We start from the raw sequence: 14838 nt of genomic DNA, 5'->3' as shown, positions 1-14838 counted from the left end.
GTTAAGAAACGCGGTTGATGTAGTGGAACGTCCTCACGTCCCTCGATCCGCCCCGCGAACCGTCCCACGAACCGTCCCGCGATCCGTCCCACGATCCGCTCCGATCTAGTGCCGAACGGACGGCACCTCCGCGTTCAGCACACGTACAGCTCGACGATGATCTTGTCCTTCTTGATCCAGCAAGAGAGACGGAGAGTTAGATGAGTTCTCCGGTAGCGTGACGGCGCTCCGGAGGTTGGTGGTGATCTAATCTCAGCAGGGCTCCGCCCGAGCTCCGCAGAAACGCGATCTAGAGGAAAAACCATGGAGGTAGCCGTGGCAAAAGTTGTCTCAAATCAGCACTAAAACCCCACTATATATAGGAGGGAGGGAGAGGAGGAGGCAGCCTCAAAACCTAAAGGTTTGGCCGAAATTGGAGGTGGAGGAGTCCTACTCCAATCCTACTTGGAGTAGGATTCCACCTTCCCACTTGGAAACTCTTTCCACCTTGTGTTTTTTCCTTCTCAAACCTTATGGGCCTTAGTGGGAACTTATTCCAGCCCACTAGGGGCTGGTTTATTTCTTCCCATAGCCCATGAGACCCCTTGGGGCGTGACACCCCTCCTGATGGTCCCCGGCACCCCTCCCGGCACTCCCAGTACACTACCGATGAACCCGAAACTTTTCCGGTAATGCACGAAAACCTTCCGGTAACCAAATAAGGTCATCCTATATATCAATCTTCGTTTCCGGACCATTCCGGAAACCCTCGTGATGTCCATGATCTCATCCAGGACTCCGAAAAACATTCGGTAAGCAACCATGTAACTCAAATACGCAATAAACAACGTCGAACCTTAAGTGTGCAGACCCTGCGGGTTCGAGAACTATGTAGACATGACCCGAGAGACTCCTCGGTCAATATCCAATAGCGGGACCTGGATGCCCATATTGGATCCTACATATTCTACGAAGATCTTATCATTTGAACCTCAATGCCAAGGATTCATATAATCACGTATGTCATTCCCTTTGTCCTTCGGTATGTTACTTGCTCGAGATTCGACCGTCGGTATCCGCATACCTATTTCAATCTCGTTTACCGGCAAGTCTCTTTACTCGTTCCATAATACAAGATCCCGTGACTTACACTAAGTCACGTTGCTTGAAAGGCTTGTGTGTGATGTTGTATTACCGAGTGGGCCCCGAGATACCTCTCCGTCACACGGAGTGACAAATCCCACTCTCGACCCATACTAACTCAACGAACACCTTCGGAGATACCTGTAGAGCATCTTTATAGTCACCCAGTTAAGTTGCGATGTTTGATACACACAAAGCATTCCTCCGGTGTCAGTGAGTTATATGATCTCATGATCATAGGAACAAATACTAGACACGTAGAAAACAGTAGCAACAAAATGACATGATCAACATGCTACGTCTATTAGTTTGGGTCTAGTCCATCACATGATTCTCCTAATGATGTGATCCCGTTATCAAGTGACAACACTTGCCTATGGTCAGGAAACCTTGACCATCTTTGATCAACGAGCTAGTCAACTAGAGGCTTACTAGGGACAGTGTTTTGTCTATGTATCCACACATGCACTGTGTTTCCAATCAATACAATTATAGCATGGATAATAAACGATTATCATGAACAAAGAAATATAATAATAACTAATTTATTATTGCCTCTAGGGCATATTTCCAACAGTCTCCCACTTGCACTAGAGTCAATAATCTAGTTCACATCACCATGTGATTACAACGAATCCAACACCCATATAGTTATGGGGTCTGATCACGTCTTGCTCGTGAGAGAGGTTTTAGTCAACGGTTCTAAAACTTTCAGATCCGTGCGTTCTTTACTAATCTTTATGTCATCTTATAGATGCTGCTACTACGTGCTATTCGTAAATGCTCCAAATATCTACTCTACTATACGAATCCGTTTCACTACTCATAGTTATTCGGATTAGTGTTAAAGCTTGCATCGACGTAACCCTTTACGACGAATTCTTTAACCACCTCCATAATCGAGAAAAATTCCTTAGTCTATTTAGTTACTAAGGATAACTTTGACCGCTGATCAGTGATTCAATCCTGGATCACTCTGTGTACCTCTTAACAGACTTGCTGCAAGGCACACATCAGGTGCGGTACTCAGCATGGCATACTTTAGAGTCTACTGCTAAGGCATAGAAGTCGACCTTCGTCTATTCTCTTTATTCTGTCGTGGTCGGGTTTTGAGTCTTACTCAAATTCACACCTTACAACACAGTCAAGAACTCCTTCTTTGCCGATCTATTTCGAATTCCTTCAAAAACTTGTCAAGGCATGCATCTTGTTGAAACTTCTATTAAGCGTTTTGATCTATCTCCATAGATCTTGATGCTCAACGTTCAAGTAGCTCAATCCAGGTATTCCTTTGAAAAACTTCTTTCAAACAACCTTTTATGCTTCACAGAAATTCTACATTACTTCTCATCAACAATACGTCAACCACATATACTTATCAGAAATTCTATAGTGCTCCCACTCACTTCTTTGGAAATACAAGTTTCTCATAAACCTTGTACAAACCCAAAATCTTTGATCATCTCATCAAAGTGTATATTCCAACTCCGAGATGCTTGCACCGGTCCATTGAAGGATCGATGGAGCTTGCATACTTGTTAGTATCTTTAGGATCGACAAAACCTTCTGGTTGTATCACATACAATGTTTGCTCAAGGAAACCGTCGAGGAAACAATGTTTTGACATCCTATGTGCAATTTTTTGAAAAATAATGCAACAACTACTAACATAATTCTAACAGACTTGTAGCATCGCTACGAGTGAGAAAGTCTCACCATAGTCAACTGTTTGATCATGTCGGAAATATCTTTGCGACAAGTTGAGCATTTCTTAATAGTGACTTATCACCATCGTCGTATGTCTTCCTTTTAAAGATCCATCTTTACTCAATAGTCCTATGACCATCAAGTAGTTCTTCCAAAGTCTACACTTTGTTTTCATACATGGGTCCTCTCTCGGATTTCATGGCCTCCAGCCATTTGTCGGAATCCAGGCCCACCATTGCTTTCTCCATAACTCGTAGGTTCACTGTTGCTCAACAACATGACCTCCAAGACAGGGTTACCATACCACTCTGCAGTAGTACGCGACCTTGTCAACCTACGAGGTTTGTAGTAACTTGATCCGATGCTCGATGATCACCATTATCAGCTTTCACTTCAATTGGTGTAGGCGCCACAGGAACAACTTCCTGCGCCCTGCTACACACTGGTTGAAGTGATGGTTCAATAACCTCATCAAGTTCTACCACCCTCCCACTCGATTCTTTCGAGAGAAACCTTTCCTCGAGAAAGGATCCGTTTCTAGAAACAAACACTTTGCTTTCAGATCTGAGATAGGAGATGTACCCAACTGTTTTGGATATCCTATGAAGATGCATTTATCCGCTTTGGGTTCGAGCTTATCAGACTGAAACTTTTTCACATAAGTGTTGAAGCCCCAAACTTTCAAGAAACGACAGTTTAGATTTCTCTAAACCTCAGTCTATACTGTGTCATCTCAACGGAAATACGCGGTGCCCTATTTTAAAGTGAATGTTGTTGTCTCTAATGCATAACCCATAAACGATAGTGGTAATTCGATAAGAGACATCATAGCATGCACCATACCAAATAGTGCGTGGCTATGACGTTCAGACACATCATCACACTATGACGTTCCAGGTGGAATGATCTGCGAAACAATTTCCACATTGTCTTAACTGCGTACCAAAACTCGTAACTCAGATATTCATTTCTATGATCATATCGTAGACAGTTTATCCTCTTGTTAGGACGAACTTCACTCTGAAACAGAATTGAACTTTTCAATATTTCAGACTTGTGATTCATTAAGTAAATACTCTTGTATCTACTCAAATCGTCATTGAAGTAAGAACATAATGATATCCACTGCGTGCCTCAGCACCCATTGGATTGCATAAATCAAAATGTATCACTTCCAACAAGTTACTATCTTGTTTCATCTCAATGAAAACAAGGCCTTGCTCATGTGGTATGATTTGCATGTCACTAGTGATTCAAAATCAAGTGGGTATAAAGATCCATCAGCATGGAGCCTCTTCATGCAATTTATACCAACATGACTCAAGCGGTAGTGCCACAAGTAAGTGGTACTATCATCATTACCTCGTATCTTTTTGGCACCAATATCATGAACATGTGTAACACTATGATCGAGATTCAATAAACCATTGAAGGTGATTATTCAAGCAAATAGAGTAACCATTATTCTCTTTAAATGAATAATCGTATTGCAATAAAAACGATCCAATCATGTCCATGCTTAACGCAAGCACCAAATAACAATTATTTCGGTTTAACACCAATCCCGATGGTAGAGGGAGCGTGCGACGTTTGATCATATCAACCTTGGAAACACTTCGAACACGTATCGTCACCTCGCCTTTAGCTAGTCTCCGTTTATGTCGTAGCTTTCATTTCGTGTTACTAATCACTTAGCAACCGAACCGGTATCCAATACCCTCGTGCTACTAGGAGTACTAGTAAAGTACACATCAACATCATGTATATCAAACATACTTCTTTCGACTTTTGCCAACCCTCTTATCTACCAAGTATCTAGAGTTGCTCCACCTCAGTGACCGTTCCCCTCATAACAGAAGCACTTAGTCCGGGCTTGGGTTCAATCTGGGGTCTCTTCATTAATGCAGCAACTGCTTTGCCGTTTCACGAAGTATCCCTTCTAGCCCTTGCCTTTCTTCAAACTTAGTAGTTTTACTAACCATCAACTATTGATGCTCCTTCTTGATTTCTACTCTCGTAGTGTCAAACATCGCGAATCGCTCAAGGATCATTGTATCTATCCTTGATATGTTATAGTTCATCACGAAGCTCTCACAGCTGGGTGGTAGTGACTTTGGAGAACCATCACTATCTTATCTGGAAGATCAACTCCCACTTGATTCAAGCGACTGTCGTACTCAGATAATCTGAGCACACGCTCAACGATTGAGCTTTTCTCCTTTACTTCATGGACAAAGAATCTTGTCGGAGGTCTCATACCTCTTAACAAGGGCACAAGCATGAAATCACAATTTCATCTCTTTAGAACATCTCTCATGTTCCGTGACGTTTCAAAACGTCTTCGGCGCCTTGCTTCTAAGCCATTAAGTATTTTGTACTGAACTATCGTGTAGTCATCAGAAACGTGTATGTCGGATGTTCACAACATCTACAGACGACGCTCGAGGTGCAGCACACCGAGTGGTGCATTAAGGACATAAGCCTTCTGCGCAGCAACGAGGACAATCCTCGGTTTTACAGACTCAGTCTGCAGAGTTTGCTACTATCAACTTTCAACTAAATTTTCTCTAGGAACATATAAAAACAGTAGAGCTATAGCGCAAGCTACATCGTAATTCGCAAAGACCATTAGACTATGTTCATGACAATTAGTTCAATTAATCATATTACTTAAGAACTCCCACTCAAAAAGTACATCTCTCTAGTCATTTGAGTGGTACATGATCCAAATCCACTATCTCAAGTCCGATCATCACGTGAGTCGAGAATAGTTTCAGTGGTAAGCATCTCTATGCTAATCATATCAACTATACGATTCATGCTCGACCTTTCGGTCTCATGTGCTCCGAGGCCATGTCTGCACATGCTAGGCTCGTCAAGCTTAACCCCGAGTGTTCCGCGTGTGAAACTGTTTTGCACCCGTTGTATGTGAACGTTGAGTCTATCACACCTGATCATCACGTGGTGTCTCGAAACAAAGAACTATCGCAACGGTGCACAGTCGGGGAGAACACAATTTCGTCTTGAAATTTTAGTGAGAGATCACCTCATAATGCTACCGTCGTTCTAAGCAAGATAACGTGCATAAAGGATTAACATCACATGCAATTCATAAGTGACATGATATGGCCATCATCATGTGCTTCTTGATCTCCATCACCAAAGCACCGGCACGATCTTCTTGTCACCGGTGTCACACCATGATCTCCATCATCATGATCTCCATCAACGTGTCGCCATCGGGGTTGTCGTGCTACTCATGCTATTACTACTAAAGCTACGTCCTAGCAATATAGTAAACGCATCTGCAAGCACAAACGTTAGTTTAAAGACAACCCTATGGCTCCTGCCGGTTGTCGTACCATCGACGTGCAAGTCGATATTAACTATTACAACATGATCATCTCATACATCCAATATATCACATCACATCTTTGGCCATATCACATCACAAGCATACCCTGCAAAAACAAGTTAGACGTCCTCTAATTGTTGTTGCATGTTTTACGTGGTGACCATGGGTATCTAGTAGGATCGCATCTTACTTACGCAAACACCACAACGGAGATATATGAATTGCTATTTAACCTCATCCAAGGACCTCCTCGGTCAAATCCGATTCAACTAAAGTTGGAGAAACCGACACTCGCCGGTCATCTTTGAGCAACGGAGTTACTCGTAGCGATGAAACCAGTCTCTCGTAAGCGTACGAGTAATGTCGGTCCGAGCCGCTTCGATCAAACAATACCGCGGACTCAAGAAAAGACTAAGGAGGGCAGCAAAACGCACATCACCGCCCACAAAAACTTTTGTGTTCTACTCGAGATGACATCTACGCATGAACCTAGCTCTGATACCACTGTTGGGGAATGTCGCATCGGAAACAAAAAATTTCCTACGCGCACAAAGGCCTATCATGGTGATGTTCATCTACGAGAGGGGATTTCCGATCTACGCACCCTTGTAGATCGCACAGCAGAAGCGTTAAGAAACGCGGTTGATGTAGTGGAACGTCCTCACGTCCCTCGATCCGCCCCGCGAACCGTCTCACGAACCGTCCTGCGATCCGTCCCACGATCCGCTCCGATCTAGTGCCGAACGGACGGCACCTCCGCGTTCAGCACACGTACATCTCGACGATGATCTCGGCCTTCTTGATCCAGCAAGAGAGACGGAGAGGTAGATGAGTTCTCCGGCAGCGTGACGGCGCTCCGGAGGTTGGTGGTGATCTAATCTCAGCAGGGCTCCGCCCGAGCTCCGCAGAAACGCGATCTAGAGGAAAAACCATGGAGGTATGTGGTCGGGCTGCCGTGGCAAAAGTTGTCTCAAATCAGCCCTAAAACCCCACTATATATAGGAGGGAGGGAGGCGAGGAGGCAGCCTCAAAACCTAAAGGTTTGGCTGAAATTGGAGGTGGAGGAGTCCTACTCCAATCCTACTTGGAGTAGGATTCCACCTTCCCACTTGGAAACTCTTTCCACCTTGTGTTTTTTCCTTCTCAAACCTTATGGGCCTTAGTGGGAACTTATTCCAGCCCACTAGGGGCTGGTTTATCTCTTACCATAGCCCATGAGACCCCTTGGGGCGTGACACCCCTCCCGATGGTCCCCGGCACCCCACCCGGCACTCCCGGTACACTACCGATGAGCCTGAAACTTTTCCGGTGACCAAAACAGGACTTCCTATATATCAATCTTTACCTCCGGACCATTCCGGAGCTCCTCATGATGTCCTGGATCTCGTCCGGGACGCCGAACAACATTAGGTAACCAACCATATAACTCAAATACGCATAAAACAACGTCGAACCTTAAGTGTGCAGACCCTGCGGGTTCGAGAACTATGTAGACATGACCCGAGAGACTCCTCGATCAATATCCAATAGCGGGACCTGGATGCCCATATTGGATCCTACATATTCTACGAAGATCTTATCGTTTGAACCTCAGTGCCAAGGATTCATATAATCCCGTATGTCATTCCCTTTGTCCTTCGGTATGTTACTTGCTCGAGATTCGATCATCGGTATCCGCATACCTATTGCAATCTCATTTACCGGCAAGTCTCTTTACTTGTTCCGTAATACAAGATCCCGTGACTTACACTAAGTCACATTGCTTGCAAGGCTTGTGTGTGATGTTGTATTACCGAGTGGGCCCCGAGATACCTCTCCGTCACACGGAGTGACAAATCTCAGTCTCGATCCATACTAACTCAACGAACACCTTAGGAGATACCTGTAGAGCATCTTTATAGTCACCCAGTTACGTTGCGACGTTTGATACACACAAAGCATTCCTCCGGTGTCAGTGAGTTATATGATCTCATGGTCATAGGAACAAATACTTGACACGCAGAAAACAGTAGCAACAAAATGACACGATCAACATGCTACGTCTATTAGTTTGGGTCTAGTCCATCACATGATTCTCCTAATGATGTGATCCCGTTATCAAGTGACAACACTTGCCTATGGTCAGGAAACCTTGACCATCTTTGATCAACGAGCTAGTCAACTAGAGGCTTACTAGGGACAGTGTTTTGTCTATGTATCCACACATGCACTGTGTTTCCAATCAATACAATTATAGCATGGATAATAAACGATTATCATGAACAAAGAAATATAATAATAACTAATTTATTATTGCCTCTAGGGCATATCTCCAACAATTAGTTATGTACTATGTATTTAAAATACAAGAACACCAAAAATTGCACCTGAGCTTATTCCATCTTCCAATAAACTTAAACATCTTTCATTTGTCACCGGCACATGACATTTAACACTTCAGAACATAAAATGTGTGTCTACACACCTTCCAATAAACTTATTACACCTTTTAAGTTTTTTTAGTATGCTCTCTTAAACTTAGTCTTTGTCTTTTGTTTGTTTAATGAACCAAAATAATCCAAATGATTTTCTTCATGCTTATACGTTTCGTTGAGCGTAAAATCAAGATTTTCTTTTTATAGGGTTCTTACACTTTGTTATATGTGGCTCATGACACTATTTCATGAGGTCTTTTTTGTGGCCTATTTTACAGGGTCTTGTTTGTATGGTGGTGCTTGACACAAATTGTCCCCGGTGAATAACGTTGCTTCAAAGACTGTGGATTAGGGGCATGCGTTGATTAGGAGATGGTCGGCTCTTTGGTTTAATTAATTATCATCATACTAACATTTTGTTATCTCAATGGTAACCTAAGTCCATGGTACATGAAAATATGTGTGTGTTTGTGGGAACAAAAAAATGTGGGTACTCTAAACAGAAGTGTCGCCATCGTCCGAACACCGCCCGTGTGAGGACTAAAAAGAAACTTAACCTAAACTACAAGCTCGGGCCGGAGCCGAGGCACTCGAATTTTCCTCACCGCGAGGTGCGGAGGGAAGACGAATCTACGAGGTCATTGATGGTGCTCGGAGGGAGGTGTATCCCCTAAAGGAAAAAATAAATAGATATTTTTTAAATAATACATTTATTTTCATGATTTTGGAAAATAATATGCATGTTGAAAGTTTTTCGAAATTAGAATTCAGAAGGCTTCGGCAAAGCCAGTAGGTTCCAGTCGGCTTCGACGAAGCTGACAAGTTCCAATCCGCTTCGGCGAAACCAATAGGTACGAGTCAGCTTTGGTGAAGCTAATAGGATTTCAGTGGGCTTCAACGAAGCCAATTAGTACCAATTGTATTTGTCAAAATCAATTAGTGCATGCCACATATTTTGCATCGTAATTTTATCCCTAATTTTCCGCTACCCTGTCCTTAGTTTACTACCACCCTCTCCCTAGGTTCTCGCCACCTTTTTCCTCCATTCTTTCCCGCCATCTTCTTTCACGTCATTTTCTTTCCCGCTATTCTTTCCCTAATTGAATAAGGACAATAGAATAGTTTGATGGAACGAACTCATAAGTAGTGACACCCTACACAATGAGCTGGGTCAAACATTAACTCGTTGTGGGTGGCCTTCACGGACCTTTGAGGATATACGGAAAGAAATTCTCAGGTTGCATGAAAGATGGATGAAGCAACACCATAAGAGTGAATCATTCCTAAAGTATGCAACAGAACATAATTTTTTATGGAGTGCCGACAACAATGACGAAGACGATATCTTCATGCCGAGCACCAAGGCCAAGACTACCACATCGTCGAAGGGCAAGAATGTTGCATCGACGGAGGATGCCGATGATGGCTTCATGTAGTTTTTAAGCTGTAGTTTTTAAGTTCAGTCCTACCGTTTAATTCAGTTGTACTTGTATCTTAATTATCTATTGTGGTTTCTTTGAAAATGTGACTCGAATAATAATGAGGTTTCAATGGCCTCAACCACACAATACATTGGGAGATACAAGGATGAAAACTACCATCAAAATGAAAATCGGACATCTTCACGAGACTATACCGAACTACGATCAAAATGACGGAAAAGAAGATGACGGAAAAGAATGGCATGAATAAGTGTACAGAAAAGGTAGCGGGAAACTAGGAAGAGGTAGGGGAAAACTAGGGATAAAATTACGATGAAAAATATATGGCATGCATTAATTGGTTTCGGCGAAGCTAATTAGTACTAATTAGCTTCACGAAGCCGACTTGAATCCTGGTAAAGCCGACTGGTATATGTTAGCTTCGCTGAAGCTGACTAGAATCTATCAGCTTCGTCGAAGCCGACTGGATTCTATTTTAAAAAACTTATAACTTGCGTATTACTTCCTCCGTTTTAAAATTCTTGTCTTAAATTTATTTAGATGTGAATGTATCTAGTCAAATTTTAGTATTTTGATATATTTATTTCTAGGCAAAGCTAAGACAAGAATTTTAGGACGGAAGGAGTATTTATTAAAATCATAAAAATAAATGTATTATTTTAAAAAATAGCAAAGAAATAGAGCACTGACAATCAAATTACTGAAATCCCATGTTTATACCAGCTGTAATTTGCAGCTCTTAAGCAAAGTCAGAAAAAAAAAGTAGACAGAAGGTCAGTATATAAACGCCAAAGAGTTGCACGAACCGAACTCAGTTAGTTTTCCATTTGAAAATTGGCACCTTAGCACGGGATTATAAAGGCGCGCACGTAGCGAAGCTAGTTCGCCTCGCCTCCTCCATACTCTCCTCCTGCCTTCTCGCGACCGCATTTACCCGCCAGCTCGTAGCTGCACAGCCCGGGGACGCAGCCCGCGCGAGAGACCGATGGCAGGCGGTGACGGCGGCGGGGGCGGCGGCGCGCAGGACGACTTCTTCGACCAGATGCTGTCGACGCTGCCCTCCGCCTGGGGCGACCTTGGCGCCGGCGGGAAGTCGCCCTGGGAGATCGCGGCCGGCGCCGAGGACCTCGGAGCCTTCGACGAGTCGGCGCTGCTCGCGTCCAGGCTCCGGCAGCACCAGATCGGCGGAGAGAAGCCGGTGATGCTGCAGCTCACCGACCTCCAGCGGCAGGGCCTCGGCGAGGAGACCGGCGGCACGGGGTTCTCGCCGCTGCCGCTGTTCGCGGACCGGTCGCCCCCGCAGTCGCGGGAGGAGATGGACGGCGGCTTCAAGTCGCCCAATGGCACGGTATAGGATCCTTTTTCATCCTCGTTCTCTCTCTGCCGTTCTTAATTTCTCTAGTCAAAATTTCCCTTGACGACATGGACTCGTTTTGTGCGGGCGCGTGCGTGCATGCATGCAGGGAGGTGACCACGCGCTGTTCAACGGATTTGGGGTGCATGGCGGCGCCGCCGCGGTGCAGCCGACGTTCGGCCAGGTACGAACTTGCATGCACCTGTGCGAACTACGATCCACGCACGACCGTGTGAAGCAGCACCATATAATCGCATGTTCTTTGATCGCTGGCAGGGAGGATCAATGTCGGGGCAGAGCTTCGGAGGAGGGCCGGCGGCGAGCGGAGGCACGACAGCGCCCGCCTCCTCTGGCGGCGGCGCGGCCCCGCCGCGGCAGACGCGCGTGCGGGCGAGGCGAGGGCAGGCCACCGACCCGCACAGCATCGCCGAACGTGTACGCATGCCACTCCCACACTCTCACCAGTATTCCCCCTTCCCATGACCCAATTTTAAAAACAAAACCCCAACATGTTGGTGCACATCAACAACAACCCAAAGTCTTCCAATCCTCCAACGTATATATTCTCTGCAAATTTGATCGCTCCTCTTTTTTATAACAGTAGAAGCAGGAACCGTTCTGTACCTACGCTACGCTATGCTATGCTATGATATGCTATGCTTGTAATCAAACTGAAATTTGAACGACTTTTTACCCTGAGCAACTCGCGTGCATGCAGCTCCGGCGGGAGAGGATCGCGGAGCGGATGAAGTCGCTGCAGGAGCTGGTCCCCAACGCCAACAAGGTACGTAAAACAATCACGTCCCCGACGAGAATCTCTCGGCGATCAAACCGTATCGTGTAGAAAATTCCTGCGTTTCCCATCGACCTGAAACTGAAAGCCAGGAATCTCTCCCGGCGCGTGGGGGTGGGGGCTCGCCTGTCTATGCTACTAGTGGGCTTGTATGGTAGCAGTGCAGAAAAGGGCACGCCGGCCGGCCGGTTGGTGAGCGAGGGTGCGGCGTCGCTCCTGTCTAGCTCACGGGTCACGCCATGATGTGATGTGATGTGATGTGACATGTGTGCCGTCGAAGCGTGCGCAGCACAGGAGACGCAGCACGTGTCGAGCTCGTGCTGGAAATGGCTTGGACCGGAGAAGGCCGCAGCCTTGGGTGGCTCTTGGGCTAGCTGAAGAATTCAGCTGATGCCGGGATGGCAAATGAGGCGTGCAGTGAATGGGCACATGGGCGCATTGGATGCCCTGTTTCGCTCGATCCGCCATGCCCTTCTAGTCCGGTAGTCATAATTACAGGCCATTTGTCAATGCCCGGATATGTGATCGCGCTGAAATCGAGCCGTTTCGTGTAGTATGTAAAAATCTATGCGCCGTGGTGGTAGAATACTCGTTAGAAGGGGCGGTTACTGATGAGATGGCCATGCCGTTGGATTGTTGATTCGCAGACTGACAAGGCGTCGATGCTGGACGAGATCATCGACTACGTCAAGTTCCTGCAGCTCCAAGTCAAGGTATATATACAGAGGTGTTCGATGACAGAGGTTGCTCTGTGTTTCCCTGCTTCTGATTACGTAATACGACCTGTGGAGGTGACACCACGCTTTTGTTCTGTCAGGTTCTGAGCATGAGCCGGCTGGGCGGGGCGGCCGGTATGGCGCCGCTGGTGGCCAGCATGTCCTCCGAGGTAGGGGTACTCAAAGCCAGCACCCGTTCGAACCTACGTAATAACTTAAGTTGCCGTTCACTGTGTCCTGAGGCGCGTCGACGTGGAATGAAATGCAGGCGAACAGCAGCGCGAAGAGCAGCAACGGCGGCGGGAACAGCGCGGCGGCCGCGGCGGCCAAGGCGAACGGCGGAGGCGAGAGCGGGGGCGGTGGAGGGGGCGGCGGGCTGCGGGTGACGGAGCAGCAGGTGGCCAAGATGATGGAGGAGGACATGGGCACGGCCATGCAGTACCTGCAGGGGAAGGGCCTCTGCCTCATGCCCATCTCCCTCGCCTCCGCCATCTCCTCCGCCACCACCACCACCACCTCCCCGGCCTCGCTCCTCGCGAGGCAGGCCGTCCGCCCCGCCTCCACCGCCGCCGCGCTGGCCTCCGCGAACGGCGGCGAAGACGCCGCTGCCAGGCCCGTCAAGGTCGACGCCGGCGCCGCGTCCGGCGGGAAGCCGTGAAGCTGACCGGCCGGAACAAGGGTGCATGCATTATCTATGCTAATACTATTAGGAGAGCCATATGTATTTCGCTCCTGTATACGCCTTCCCTTCCAGTTTTCTTCCTCTGAAAATCAGACTCGCCATGCACACGTACGTGCATGCGCATGATCGAGCGAGCTCCCATGAGAAGGCTTACCACGACTTCCTCCATGAATTTGCATGAAGATATTCTCGTGTGCATGCGCAGCCACCTTTCGTGCGCTTCGACGTTGACAAAACACGGTGGTACTAATCTCACAAGGTCAGCCGTTGACACTGCTGCCTCGGCATATGCCTAAAGACGATGAACACATCGTGCTGCGATCGTGGAAGAGATCATGGTCGGTGATAATACATTCCTAATCGGATGCGAGCATTAATGATCCTGATGCTGCTGGTGATTAGTTGCGAGTAAGATGGTGGCGAGATGTGCAGGCTACTAACGCCGCACGACGTTCGTCTATGGGCTGGCTGAGGTAAACAAATGCGGCGGAATAATTAAGGGCGTGCATTGTTCGCACGACACGGAGCGAGACGAGGATTAAGGGGGTGGATTGAGAATCAATCCGGCGCGAGGTGCCCACGTTGGTGGTGAGGCGAACGAGTTCCTGCCAGCTGCGGTAGAGGATTTTTGGATCCAGTATACCACCACCATCACCACCACCGTCAGCACCACCACCACCACAACAACAACAATAAAAGACCCATCCCAGGTTGTCAGTGTGACGGGAGGACGACCTAGGTCTTCATTGCGAAAGCCTCCCTTTTCTTTCTGCTTCGCCGACGCCTGATGAGGAAGCTCAATCGGCGTCGGCAACGGCAGGGTCATTAAAATCTCTCGTGCAGCAGGAGCGGCAGTGCGACGTCATGTGGTTGCAACGACGACGCACAGGTGCGATGATGGTGTGACAGACAATGTGTACGGCGGGGTGTGCCTCGGCTGCGGCGACCACATATGGCCGACAAGCAACAGGGTCAGAGGCCGTTGTCCTACCTCCTCACGACGGCGATTGTACCTGGCCTACGTTCGGTCAGTTTTGGGGCCGATGCGGGTTGTGGTGGTGGGGCGGGCTGGTGGTGGGGCGACCGTGGTCCAGCTGGCGGCATGATAATCCCTAAGTATAAGGAGAAGCACTCTCCTAGAAGGATATGAAGGTATATGAAGTGTCAAACCAAAGGGAGCTAAAGATATTTTTCTTATTCTTTCAGGTTTCATATGCTACTTACGCAACTCTATATGTACTTAACATCTATCA

General features: G+C 46.8%; 1 protein-coding gene across 1 annotated transcript; it reads left to right on the top strand.

Moving 5' to 3' along the window:
- The first annotated feature begins 10873 nt into the window (after nucleotides 1-10873).
- Nucleotides 10874-13779, top strand: LOC123410713 (transcription factor LRL3-like). The gene is made up of 7 exons (XM_045103650.1): nucleotides 10874-11388; nucleotides 11504-11578; nucleotides 11671-11829; nucleotides 12113-12178; nucleotides 12835-12900; nucleotides 13005-13073; nucleotides 13172-13779. The coding sequence occupies exons 1-7, from the start codon at nucleotides 11026-11028 to the stop codon at nucleotides 13559-13561; spliced, it is 1188 nt and encodes a 395-aa protein (XP_044959585.1). The 5' UTR covers nucleotides 10874-11025; the 3' UTR covers nucleotides 13562-13779.
- The last annotated feature ends 1059 nt before the right edge of the window (nucleotides 13780-14838 follow it).

Source organism: Hordeum vulgare, chromosome 7H (genome assembly GCF_904849725.1).
Source record: "Hordeum vulgare subsp. vulgare chromosome 7H, MorexV3_pseudomolecules_assembly, whole genome shotgun sequence".
Taxonomy (NCBI): Eukaryota; Viridiplantae; Streptophyta; class Magnoliopsida; order Poales; family Poaceae; genus Hordeum; species Hordeum vulgare.
Note: the sequence above shows the minus strand (reverse complement) of the source record. Positions and strands in the feature narration are given on the sequence as shown.